General features: G+C 40.6%; 1 protein-coding gene across 1 annotated transcript in view; it reads right to left on the minus strand.

Annotated features, from left to right (window-relative positions):
- Positions 1-14,395, minus strand: part of CDK6 (cyclin dependent kinase 6) — a 220,256-nt gene that overhangs the window by 54,230 nt on the left and 151,631 nt on the right. The window contains exon 4 of the mRNA XM_030857271.2: positions 9,087-9,196. Within this exon, the coding sequence (XP_030713131.1) occupies positions 9,087-9,196 (110 nt within the window). The remainder of the gene's footprint in view (positions 1-9,086; positions 9,197-14,395) is intronic.

The following is a 14,395-nucleotide window of genomic DNA, read 5'->3' on the forward strand; positions in this document are numbered from 1 at the left end:
TTGTTTAACTGACAAAATGAGGTTGATTCCTTTCCTATCGTACACAACTGATAAAAAGGAAACCCACAGTTAATTTTACAGTTGAAAAAGGTCTCTTATGCTTCAAACCAACTTAACAGCAGCTTTTATAATTACCATGGTCACTTAGGTTTTCCTCTGGATAATATTTTTAAAAAGGGGTAACAGAGGTAGGAGGAAGCCAAGGCTTACGTAAGAGGCCTTGTCTTGTTTTATTTTTGACAATATTTCTTCATCTTTGAGAATCTCAATACTATTTCCCACCTTAAGGTAAAAACAGAGTTTACTTGAAGCTTGCTGGAGGGCAATTTGGTTTAGCTAGCAGAATTTTAAATAGGCATGTTATCTGACCCTATAATTTCACTTCTGGAATTTACCATACAGAAATACTTGGACAAATGTTCCACAAAATAAGCACAAGGATATTACTGCAATATTGTTTGTAATAAGACCAAAAACAACCAACCAACCAACCCCTAAATGTCCATCAATGGGAAATTAAACTATGAAATAAATGAGCTGACAATTATGCAGTTTCAAAATGAGTTTGATCGCTATGAACTGACATAATGTATCATGACAAAATAAAGTGAATAAGGCAACGTACAGAAGAGTACGGTGTATAGTATTAGCCCATTTCTGTGAGAGAAACTGACAGATGTGTGCATGTGTGTATGTATTTGTAAACACACACTTTTGAATTTGCAATAAAGGAGATCTGGAAATATATCCAGGGGGTTATCTTTGGGAAGTGGATTTTGGATGGGAGTGTAGGAAAGACAATTTCAGTTCTTATATTTCTGTGCCATTTGGCATTTCTGCTACCAGCGCACTTTACTTTGTGGTTAAAAAAAATTCTGTTTTTTAAAATAAAGCTACCTGGTATCTACATCTCCTAAGTTGCTCCTTCCCGCAACAATTCCTGTTTCTGAAAGTGGCTTGTGGAGTGAGAGATCGCTGAGACTGAGGCTCCAGGTGAAAGCACTTTTTTTTTTTTTGTGGTAGGCGGGCCTCTCACTGTTGTGGCCTCTCCCGTTGCGGAGCATAGGCTCCGGACGCGCAGGCTCAGCGGTCATGGCTCACGGGCCCAGCCGCTCCACGGCATGTGGGATCTTCCCGTGCGGGGCACGAACCCGTGTCCCCTGAATCGGCAGGCGGACTCTCAACCACTGCGCCACCAGGGAAGCCCAGGTGCAAGAATTTTTAAAGAGGACATGTTGGGGAAGATCTGCCAGTGCTGATAAACACTGTATTTGCAGGTTGGCACCCAAGCGTCACTGATTCAGGGACAAAGGCCAGGCAGCTGCATCAACATCGGCTCTATTGGTTTTACATCAAGGACCCAAACTTCTATAGCCTCCACCCAAACTAGAAAAGATGACATCGTAGGAGATAGAAGACTGGAACAACGTAGGAGATAGAAGACTGAGAAATCGATGAGCCTAGGGTAGAAGGGCAGTGACTCATTCTCTCTCCCCTTCCCAAAAAACGGCGAGTTGTCTGTTTCTTCTTTATCTTTTCATTTGATGGTTTAGACCTGTGGTGTCCAATATAGTTCACGTGCCTACTGAGCACTTGAAATGCAACTAGTCCGAATTGAGATGTGCTGTCAGCATAAAATACACACTGGAGTTTAAGAATTTAGTATTGAAAAAGAATATTTTTTCAATATTTCATATTTTTATATTTATTTCATGTTGAAATAATAATATTTTGGATATACTGTGTTAAAATATGCTATTAAAATTAATTTTACTTGCTTCTTTTTGCCTTTTTAATGACTGCTAGAGAATTTAAAGTGACATGGTTCACATTCTGTTTTCTATTGGACAGATCTGGTTTAGACTTTCATAGACATTCCACATGGAATATCTATATATTTAAATGTGTAAAGAAAGGAACAGTAGGATAGAGAGGGAGGCATGTACACACATGCACACCCCGTCCCCCGCCAACTGTTACACTGCAACCCTGTATAACTTCATGCCTGCCTAGCTTCCTAGGGTAGTTCATTACAGTTCACTGTTCCTGTCATAGGTCATACAGCTCTGCTGTATGTGGGATCCTGGGGCAAGTCACTTGGGAGGATTAAACTGAATAATGTATGTCAGATCCTCAGGACCATGACAAGGATGTGTAATAACCTCTGTCAGCAAGGGTTAGCTGTGCTTGACATGATAAGAGTTCCAGAAATGACCAAGCCACAGTTCTACCCCAAAGCACAGAATATTAGAGTTGGAGTGAAACTTGGACATTATCTACTCCCATGTTTTAAAATCCTTTTAAATCTCAGAAGCCCAGTATATGAAAAAGATGAAATCAAGTTGCTCTGAACAAAGCTGAGTGTGAGAACAAGAAGGGCTGGGCACTCCTGGACTATATAGAGGCAGGAATATGAGGTCTCTATGAAGCAGTCTGAATGCCATGGATGTGGTGTCTTATCCCGGCCTCTCCACTTTACAGATAAAGACACTAAGCTCCAGAGGTCAAGGGCTTGCCTTCAGTCACAGAGCTGGCAGAGGCAGGGCTGGAACGGACTCAGGTATCTGGTTCCTCAGAAAGAACGTGCTCTGCATCCATAATGACTGCAGCTGTGTGGACAACGTGTGCGCGCAGACGGAATGTGGCTGAGAAAAGCACTGCTGGACAGGTGCACACAAAATATGGCGGGGGGAGTGGTGGGGCCGGAGCGGGGGCAGGTCTGTTCCCTGAAGAGACAGCTTCTAGGTTTAGCTTTGGAAGATGAGGGAGGGCACGTGGGCACCCAGAATAAAAGAAGCGCAAGGGTTCTAAGGAGGAAAACCTTAAGGCAAGTTTTTGGAAAAGGGTGACAATAGAAAGATTAATTTATCGGAAGTCCACAAATAGTCAGGAAACAGGAAAACAGGTTGGCAGGCAGACTCTGGGTGCCAAATCGGAGTGGCAAAGGGCTGCGAAGCTGGAAGCCTGCAGAGCTGCCTTGACAGGGAAAGACCTGGCCTGATGGTGGCTTCTCAGTATACTCCATGAAAACAAATTCATGATAAAGTAAGATACACATCAAGAATAAGAAAAAATCAGCACTGATTACATTAAAAGGGAGTACTCATTTGTTCTTACTTAGAACTACCCTGTATGCATTATTCAAAAAGATCTTTTCCTCGGTACCACCTTGGGTATTTCCTCACTCAAGAAAACGCTTCTTTGGAGTTCTTCCCATTTGGTTGGTTCTCTAAAGAAAAAAAGAGGTCCAAGAAAACATCCAAGAAAAGACAAGAAACCTGAAGGTCCGGTGAGTGCCCTCGTTTCCACACGCGTGTTCTGATCTAACCTAAGGTGATGGGTTTCCTCTCACAGACTAGGGCTTGCCTGCTGGTGTCTTGGTGTTCAGGGCATCTGGTCAAGGGCCTCATTTCCCTGATGTCACTAAGGGAAGCGCTCAAATATGGGGAACACCAACACAGTAACCAGTAGGACAGTTGGCAAGGCACTCAGTGACATTTTAAAGATATTTGCTCACAGACCACTGAGCCACAAAGGACAGTTTCCCTGTCAGTTTGTCAGCTACTGGGGGTTTAATTCATAGAAACCAATGACGGCAAGCCTAGAGAGGCCACCATCCAAGGGGGAGTATAACTATGAAGCCTTGTTTGTTTCCTTCGAACAGTGACTGTATGTTCTTCTTGGTGGTATTTGGCATTTCTTAGCTAGGGATCAGTAGAGCTGGCAACTCAAAACTTCTAAGAATTACTATCTGTTTACCACAATCTCCATATTCAAAGAATTAGTAGCATGTTTTATTTTTTAAATGTGCGTTTTCTTTTTATGACTTTGCCGTCACTTGGAAAACCCCATAACTTTCAAACCACATCGACAATAGTTCTGACCAGGACTACAAGGCAACGGACAGATACCTGGAGAGTTAACGTTTGTGAGTCTATTTTGCCATGAAGTTAAAAATCAGTTGGTATCATCCATCTGTCCATCCCTCCCTCCATCTCATCCTAATCTTCAAGCTGGGTAGTTGTCTACTGACCAAATTCATAGAAATGTTTTTTAGTATTAAAATATAACTCAAGGGCTTTCCTGGTGGCGCAGTGGTTAAGAATCCGCCTACCAATGCAGGGGACACAGGTTCGAGCCCTGGTCTGGGAAAATCCCACATTCCGTGGAGCAACTAAGCCTGTGCGCCACAACTACTGAGCCTGCGAGCCACAACTACTGAGCCTGCGTGCCACAACTACTGAGCCTGCGTGCCACAAGTACTGAAGCCCACGCGCCTAGAGCCCGTGCTTTGCCACAAGAGAAGCCATCGCAATGAGAAGCCTGCGCACGCAGCAACAAAGACCCAACACAGCCAAAAATAAAATAAATAAATTTATATATATATATAAAAAAGTCAATGTGGAGTAAAGATGGATCACCCATTGATGAAGAGTTAAAGGAGGAAGATAAAAGATCCAACAACTCTTATCTACTTTCGTAGAACGCTACTGAAGGTCAGTGTGGCAATTATTAAACCCAGAAAATAATGACAGATGGTATTTAAACTCTCTGGCTCTTTGTCAACCATCTGCCCTAAGATTCTTTTTCCTGAGTTCATATTTGCTAGGTATCACATTTTAGAATAAAAGGCATGCAGTTCTTTACAATATCACAGAAATTGGTCAGCCTTTCCACTATAGGAAAGGCTAGAAATCAAAGCTATTAGATGTGTGGTTTGCTTCTTGACCTCCCTAAAATATTGTTGCTGCTACGTTGTAATAATGCATGAAACATTCTAGAAAAAAATATGGTACCTAATAAAACCACAGCCAGGGTAGAAACATGGCAGAGTGGGAAAATCAAAGGTTAGAGAGTCAGGTAGACTTAGGTTCAAATTTGGCTCTGCCATTTAAGAGCTGTATGCCTATGGACAAGTTATTTATACTCCTTGTGGAAGGCTTTGGTTTATCATCTAGAAACAGGAAAACAGTCCTCACAATGTGGGTTTAGTGAGATAATAGATGTGAAGTGCCCGGCCCTGGGTCTGTCACATGACAGACAACTGTTAACTCCCTTTGCTTCTTTTTTTCTCCCTAGATTAGGGAGGATGGTGAGCCCTGCTGATGCATAAATGGTTATTCCTCAATGTTCTTATATAAACAACTAGGATACGACCTCTGGAGAAGGTTAATCCTGACTTCTAGTCTTCCACTGAGAAATCTCTTTCCTCTGTGGAGACAAGCTTCTCATTATACCCATTCATAGAAACCTACACTTCACAGCATTTACCCCAGCTCTGGTTAATTGACTAATTGCAAATGCAATGCCTCTCTTCTGCACTAGGGTGTAAATTATCCCTCTAGAAAAGGACCTTGCATATAGTAGCCACTCAGTAAAGTTATCTGTAGAATGAATGAAACATCTGTTTCCAACATGTGACACACACCTGGGTGATATGGGAGATGATTTCAGGGGCTGAACATGGACTAAATTGTTTAATTTTAAGGGTTATGTATGAATTTTAGTGTATGTTAGACAAATAACTGGTTAATCAATTCTGTGATTTTATATATTTTTGCTTAAGATGAGGCTAAATAAAAAGTTAATTAATTTAAGATAGTAAAGAAATTAAGTATAGTTATCATGAATATGGCAAAAACCATGAAGGTGTTAAAAAAGATGACACAATTTGGGAACACTGCCATAGCAACAAGGAGGAACCCTGAGTGGACACGTACCAGGACTCCCTGATTTAGGGTCAGCCTAAGGCAATGAGGGAGTCTGCTTCCAGAATCCACAGCTTGTGAGTTCTCAGCTGGACACTGCAACAGGTGGGTCAGCACTGAATCAGGAGTTAAGCTGGAAGCAGGTGAAGCCGGTGGCTGGACCCCTGAACTCAGCTGGCATAAGTGAGAAGGCTTCACATTCAGATATCTGGGTGTTATCATAGGAAATACCAAACGTGAACTGAGCAGGAACAAGGGTCAGATCCCATGGTTGTTTTCAAGGTCACATCCCAACTGGCAGGAACTACCTAAGAGACAGAGCACCCGCCCCAGGAAGGGTGGCAGGCCCAGATGGATCCATTGTCCTTCAGCCTTAAAGGCACATGCGCCTGGATTCTGATATTGCTTCCCGCTCCCGGCAATTATTTCTCAATTTACTATCTCCGTGCAAGGCTCCAAGAGAGGGGTACTTTCTTTTGTGCACATTTGAAGAGCCAATGGGTCTCTACCCAACCTCTCACTTTCCCAGAAAAGTGAAGCAGACTTGCTGCTGTTGTCAAAGGAGTCTCTCTCTGAACCTCCAATACTGAGTCTCCCTTCTGAGACCCAATGCTGGCCTGAAGAGATGGGTATTCCTGTCATCCTGGATTGGAACATAGAATGGACTTTACCCTAGAAAAAAAATGTTGTCAATAGAAAATAGGTTTTGATAAATAATATTCTGTATATGTTCCAGGTTATACAGGATTCTCTGCAAGCTAGACTGGGACCAGATTACCAACTATACTACCACTTCCGTGGGAGAATGTTTTAATGCTATAAAATGAAAATTTGGGCTGCAATTGTTCCATAAGTGCTGACTACCTATACTTAAAAATAAAGTACATCCCTTACTAGAGAACACTTTAACACTACATATCTTAAATTTCATCTTTCTTTTAACATCTTCCAGAAGAAGATTGTTTTTATCGTCAATGATGGCTGGTATTCAAGTTTTGTACTATTGAAAAATAACTGATCATTCTTCCCCCATAACAAAAGAAGGACCCAATCTTTACATTTGAGGACAATCCTAGACGCGTCAAAGTAATTCCAATAAATACTTCTCTAATCAACTCTCAGCTGCACCAATTTATTCATGGGATGAACTGAAATGACTGTCCCAACTCCCACACTGCAATATTGACAGTAAATTATTCCTGGTTCTGACAATAAGCCTTTAACCCCAAATTTTCCACACTTGCCTGATGAAAAGAATTACATGATACACGTTTAAAAACAAGAATGCCAGGACTTACCTGGTGGCGCAGTGGTTAAAGAATCCGCCTGCCAATGCAGGGGACACGGGTTCGAGCCCTGGTCCAGGAAGATCCCACATGCCGCGGAGCAATTAAGCCCGTGCGCCACAACTACTGAGCCTGTGCTCTAGAGCCCTCGAGCCACAACTACTGAGCCCGCATACCACAACTACTGAAGTCTGTGTGCCTGGAGCCGTGCTCCACAACAAGAGAGGCCACCGAAGTGAGAAGCCTGCGCACCACAACGAAGAGTAGCCCCTGCTCGCCGCAACTAGGGAGAACCCGTGTGCAGCAACGAAGACTCAATGCAGCCAAATAAATAAATAAATAAAATATTTTTTAAAATGTTAAAAAAACCAAAACAAACAAGAACGTCAGGCCTCAGTCCAATAATGAATCAGAATTTCAAGAGAGAGGTCTGGGAGTTGCACATTTAACGACTGACCATTCCTGCTGATTCTCTCATCCAAACTCAGTGGTTCTTACCCTGGAGGATGAATTAGGATCACCTGGAGGGCTTGTGAAAACAAAGGTTGCTGGGCCCCAGCCCAAGCGCTTCTGATCTAGTTGGTCTGGGGTGAGGCCCAAGAATTTGCACTTCCAAAAAAGGTCACCTTTTTGGATACTGCTGGTCCAAGAACCACACTTCCAAAACCACTTATTTAGCCTATTTGGCAAACATTGCAGCTGAATTCAATATATTTTTTTTTTCTTCCCTCCTTGGTAGAAAAACACCACCAGAGTCACAAGACTTCCTCTGGAGTAATACCCCTCATACTTTTTAGCTGTTTGATGTTAGACAAATAAATTTACCACTGCATCTCAGTTATCTCTTATCGTGAGGAATAAAAAGGTAACACAAGGAAAAGAGGTTTGGTCCTGTAATTGGCACACAATAGGCCTGCATTAAACATCTGTGCACTTTGATCACCTTGCCATGATCCCCCTCTGTGAGCTACAGATGAATCTGCTGAGGTCTAGAATAGTTCCCCAAATTTGTTACATGCACAGAACTTCATTTGGTTAAAACAAACAAACAAAGAGACAGACAAGCAAGAAATGGCTGACCACCTCTTTTTCTTGTGAGCTAGCACGTAACTACGTTTTGAATATAACATGTCCAGTGGGAAAATATTCAACTTCCCAACTCACATTTTCCCATGGAAATAAAAATAGAAGACAAAGAGAGATTAGATTATGATTAGGCTCTCTGTTTAATTTTGACCAGGCTGAATTTAGTACCCAGGTCTGGATTATTTTCCTGGCAGATCTTTATTATATTGTTTGGCTATTTCTTATGACCTGAAAATCAAACAAATGAACCACAGACTTTCAGACTCAGAGGGGCCCTGGAGGTCATCTAGCCCACCCACCCACCCATTCTAGGAATGCCACTGAAAACATCTACAGTGTGTAGTGGTCCAGTCTCTTCTTGGACACCCATTGAGAAAGCACTATTTTCATGAACCCTGATCTTCTCTTCAGATAACTCTAATCATTAGATTTTTTTTTTGCCTTTGAGCAAAAATCTTTATTTCTGTAATTTTAATATCTTTGGTTTTGCTCTCTATAGTGCCTGAATATGTCTAACCTCTCCTCTTCATGACAGCATTTAAAGTATTCTGAAATGGCGCAGACATCTTTCTTGCCTGTGCCTTTTCAGTCTAAACATTTTGTTTTTTCAACCCACCATCAAAATTTCCATATACTTAACAGCCCTGGTCCTCTTCTTGTGGAAAAGTCCACCTTGAGGATGTTTCCTCACACAAAAAACCCATAACGCGCTTCATGTTTGCCACATCCTCTCATCGCCAACAAAAACAAAATAAATTGTATGAACACTGGAGTGTTCCCTTCCAAACAGAGTTTCCAAGAGCCGGAAGCTACAACCACACCCAACTACATTGTAAGGACTGAGAAGGCAGTTTCAGGACATGCTTGGAAGTGGGAGCCGCAGGCAGGTGGAGCTGGATACCATGTTCCTACTTGAAACAGGGATGCTAGGCTGCCACTTAAATTATCCAAGACCCGAAACGTTTCTTTCCAAGGGAGACAGAGTGAAACAAAAGGTATTTCTTACTTTCTACGAAACATTTCTGCAAATATGCAACCAACACTCCAGAGGTCCACAGGGGTGGCGTAGCTGGACTGAAGCAAGACTTCTGGAGCTCTGTACCACAGCGTGACGACCTGCAACGGCAAACGGAGTGGAGAGTTACTGAGGGGGACGGTTGTTTGCTTGACTCCTCACCCTGGGTGGTTTAATGCCAAGACTCAGCTCGGAAAGAACTCCTCAAATCACATGGGGGACACAGACAGAAGCAATAAGTAACCAGGACTCATCACGGACAGGCCAGGAAATTACATCACCTCCACCACCTGGGTTCTCACCTCGGACTCTGGGTGTCTTATTAGTATGATAAAATAACTGAGTTTCAGAAAGCAAAAGCAAAGACTTAAACAAACCCTTACCTTAAAACAATTCTTTCTTTCTTAAGGGGCTTTAAAAAACAATACATGGAAAACAGATGATGGCAACGATTGCAGCTCAATTCCCACGTCAGCAATTTGGAGAAATTGGAAGATTATTCCAGTGGCTGCTGGATGGTGACCTTGAAGTCTACAAAGCACCCGAACAAGTCAAAACTACTCTTATCGTGAGACTGTGGGGAATCAAAATAAAGCCCCCTTCAATGCCACTCTTTCCAGAAAACAAAACATGAAGAAGAACTTGAGAGAGAATGTATAACCCAATTGTTTATACCATGTGTAAAAAGTCATCCAGAGGAAGAGATTCCAATATGGGAAGAACCCCATTTAATACTGAGCACTGTATAATAATAGATAAAACAAACACAACCATATCATTAAGGCTCCACATTTATAAGAGTATATAGGGGTTCAAATGCCTCTTTTTTGTGGGGAACAGAAATTCTATGGATGTCTGAAATGAAGGTATATAAAGGAATTCAATACATAAATCTATTACATAAGCATTTTATATTATTCAGATTCCTTTTATCATTACTTATTGTCTTACTTAATTGTACTTTCACTGATGTCTAAATTTCCTGAAATTCTGTTTATGTACTTTGATGCTATAGTACTTAGTGCCTAAAGACTGCAGTAGCAATTCTCAAAAAAAATGGTTGCCATCAATTTCCTTCTTTCCTTATATGCACACTCCTCTCATCAAGGATTAGAGTTTAGTCCACTTTCCATTGAATCTGAGTTGGCCTTAGTGACTTGCTTGACCAACAGAATATGGTGGAAGTAACATCTGAGACTACCAAAGCTATAGGTCATAGGAAGTCTGGTTGCCTGGGCCTTTTTGAATGCTTGCTCTTGAGATGCTTCCTCTTGGAACCCAGCTGCTATGCAATGAGAAGCCCACAAAGATGTTCCAATTGACAGCCCCAGCTGAGCTCTCAGCTGAAAGGCCATGTGAGTTAGCCATTTTGGACATTCCATCCTGACTGGTCCCCCAGGTGACTGTGCCCCTGCCAATGTCACATGGAGCAGAAGAACTGCCCAGTTGAGTCCAGTCAACTCACAGGATTGTGAGTGATCATAAAGTACCTCCATATCCTTCCCGCACGAGACCACACTACTGGCTCTCAACCCTGACTATACATCAGAATCATCCATGGGGCTTTTAGAAAAACACATGTGTCTGGGCCCTTATCTTGCCCCTAACTGAATTAGATCTCCATGGGTGGGTCCACTGAAATTCTTCTTCTTCTTTTCTTCTTCTTCTTCTTTTTTTTTTTTGTTTAAACTTCTTTAGGTAACCCTAACCCTTGGCTAGGTTTGAGAACCACTCAATTATACAAACTTATCCTCCAGTTCCTGCCTCCATGCTTTTGTTGACACTGTTCTAGTTTGGGAAGCTCTACTTTCTCCTTCACAGGCTGAAATTCTGCTTACCCTACAAAGCTCAGTTTTGACATCATCACCTCCCTGAACCAACTGCCACCTAAAAATCATACTTTGTAAAATAGTTCATAATATGGGTCCTTCCAGAGGGCATGGACCCAATTTCATCCATCATTATGCCTGTAAATGCCCATCATAATACTGCGCACGTAACAACTGTGTTTTAGCAAATACCAAATTGATGATTTTAAGGCAATCATTCCTAGAAGATAAGTGGGCAAAATTCAATTACCAGTCAACCCCCAAAAAGAAGATACTCACTACTTTTGTTAAGAAGAGTATCCAATTCTGGGCGCTAGTTTTTAGTTAAATAATTTATTTCTGCTTTACCAATATTTCTAGCTGGTGGAACATTTCCCTATTTCTCTAATACACTGTATACCAAAGTGCAGGGGCAAACTGTCCATAAAGTTCCACTTCAGTGGTTTACAGACATACACAGATATTGTGAGATCACATACTTATCTTCTCACTTCAGTTCGAAATAAAGTCTAACATCATATGAGATGAAAAGTTTAATCCAAATACAGCATTATTTTAAGCTGTTCTAAAGAGTCTGTGATTTCTGATTGATTACCCTTTCTAAAACACTTTAGGTAGCACTATCTTCATTTTCAGTACTTTAATCAGTGATACTTATGATAATCAAATAAATGATTAGACAACAAAAATAATAAGAAAAATATTGATATATTAAAGAAGTTTCCTTCTATTCCTTTTAAAATTTAGTGACCACTCAAAATGGGTAACAGACTTTTATCAAATTTTTTTTTTTTTTTTTTTTTGCGGTACGCGGGCCTCTCACTGTTGTGGCCTCTCCCGCTGCGGAGCACAGGCTCCGGACGCGCAGGCCCAGCGGCCATGGCCCACGGGCCCAGCTGCTCCGCGGCATACGGGATCCTCTCGGACCGGGGCACGAACCCACCTCCCCTGCATTGGCAGGCGGACTCTCAACCACTGCGCCACCAGGGAAGCCCCTCAAATGCTTTTTAAAATGTCTATTAATAATGACCATTTGATCACTCTTTTATTCTATTAATGATATATTAATTACATTAATAGATTTCCCAATATTGTACCACCCTTCCCTTCTTGGAATAAATCATTCCTAATCATGGTTTATTATTCTTTTACTAGATCTTTGGATTCTATTTGTCAATGTTTATTTTAGGACATAAACTTATACTGATGAATGAGACTGATCTATAGTTTTTTTGTGTGTAATTTTTCAGGTTTGTATTAAGGATATGCAGACTTTCCATCCTTTTCTATATTCTGGAATATTATAAATGACATAATAATCAGTCCTTTGAAAGGACTCATAAAACCATCTGGATCTGGATCTTTTCTAGCATTATGTCTTTAACAATCTCGTGAATTTCTTATTGGTAGTTAGTCTGTTCAGGTTTCAACTACTTTTTGAGTCAATTCTGGTAATAATAAGGAATTTCCCAATGAAACTCTTTAATCTAGATTTTAAAATGTATTGGCTTAAATTTGTACACAGTATTTCTTGTAATTATTTTAATCTCATCTATTTTCTTGGTTTTCTGAGAAAGAAAAAATATTTCTCTTTATATCAATCAGGTTTGTCAGGAGTTTAGCTATATTATTTATTTAAAAGAAACTGACTTCAAGATTTATTTCTATTTTGGGAGGATTGTTTTATTTAATAATTTGTTGACGTCTACTTTTATCTTTTTAAATCCCCCCTCTTAGTTTCTTTGTTTTTTTTTTTAGTTTCTTTGTTTTTTAAAATTTATTTCTGAGTTGAAACTTGGGTAATTTATTATTTTAGTTTTGGTTAGTGATAGAACATTTAGTTATATATTATTAAATAAACTGTCCTCATTTTTGTTCAGCTTTAAATAATATGTAATTTACCTTTAATTTTCTCTTTAATCCAAGAATAAACTAATTTGAAGAATTATTTAGAAAAGAGTTTTAAAATTTCCATATGATCAGATTATTTACACTTAACTGTTAGCTGCTGTATTTCTAGTCTTATTTCATCATAGCCAGAGAATGTAACCTGTAGAATTTTTTTTTTTTTTAAAGAAGATTTATTTATTATTTATTTTATTTTTGGCTGCATTGAGTCTTAGTTGCGGCATGAGGGATCTTCATTGAGGCATGCGGGCTCTTCGTTGTGGTACACGGGCTTCTCTCTAGTCATGACATGTGGTTTTCTCTAGAAAAACCTTCATTGAGGCATGCGGGCTCTTCGTTGTGGTGCATGGGCTTCTCTCTAGTCGTGGCGTGCAGGCTCCAGGGCGAGTGGGCTCTGTAGTTTGCAGCACGCAGGCTTTTCTAGCTGAGGCGTGCAAGCTCAGTAGTTGTGGCGCTCGGGCTTAGTTGCCCAGCAGCATGTGGGATCTTAGTTCCCTGACCAGGGATCGAACCCAGCGTCCCCTGCGTTGCAAGGTGGATTCTTTACCACTGGACCAACAGGGAAGTCCCTAGAATTTCTTTTCTTTATGACTATGCACATAACTGGCTTTTGTTCTGTAGGGTGTAAGGAGAATACTCTCTTTTAAGAGTAAAGTTCTTTATTAAACAGAGTTTGTCTCATACAGATCCTTACTTATATTTTTCTACACTTTATTTGTCAAACTTTGAAAGAGAATTGAGTTTGTGTTTTCCTTCCCCCAGAATCTCCTTGTACTTCTAAGGGTTTCTGCCTTATACACATTGGCCTTATGTTTTAGAAAATAAAATTTATTACAAAAAATATTATTCAGATAATAAAAATTTAGATGATGGTAGACATAAGATACAAAGTAAATACACAAATGCTAGTAAATCAGTTACAAAACATAATGGAAAAAAGGATCCCATTCATATAGTAACAAAAAAAATGTGAAACACTGAGGAATTAAAAAACAGCAAGATCTATATAAATAAAATGATATACTATTATTGAAGAACATAAAATAAAATCTAAATAAATGGTGAGACAGACCATGACTAAGATGGGAAAAAGCCATATCATAAAGATAATCATTATTCCTGTATTAACACAAAAATTTAAGACAATCCAGTGATTTGGGGGAGTAAGTTAACTTTGACAATCAGGTGCCTCTGGCAGAGTAACACTTAAGAAGAGCCAAAAATAGTTTGAGAAATAAGGATGAAGGGGATTTGTCCTCTGTCACCAAAATATAATCTAAGATACAGCAAATAAAATAGTAGGTGCTAACAGATTAAAAAAAAAAAAAGAATAGGGGGCTTCCCTGGTGGCGCAGTGGTTGTGAGTCCGCCTGCTGATGCAGGGGACATGGGTTCGTGCCCCGGTTCGGGAGGATCCCACATGCCACGGAGCGGCTGGGCCCGTGAGCCATGGCCGCTGGGCCTGCGCGTCTGGAGACTGTGCTCCGCAACGGGAGAGGCCGCAGCAGTGAGAGGCCTGCATACCACACACACAAAAAAAGAATAAAGTCCAGCAAGATAATG

The sequence above is a fragment of the Globicephala melas genome, chromosome 9, assembly GCF_963455315.2.
Source record: "Globicephala melas chromosome 9, mGloMel1.2, whole genome shotgun sequence".
Taxonomy (NCBI): Eukaryota; Metazoa; Chordata; class Mammalia; order Artiodactyla; family Delphinidae; genus Globicephala; species Globicephala melas.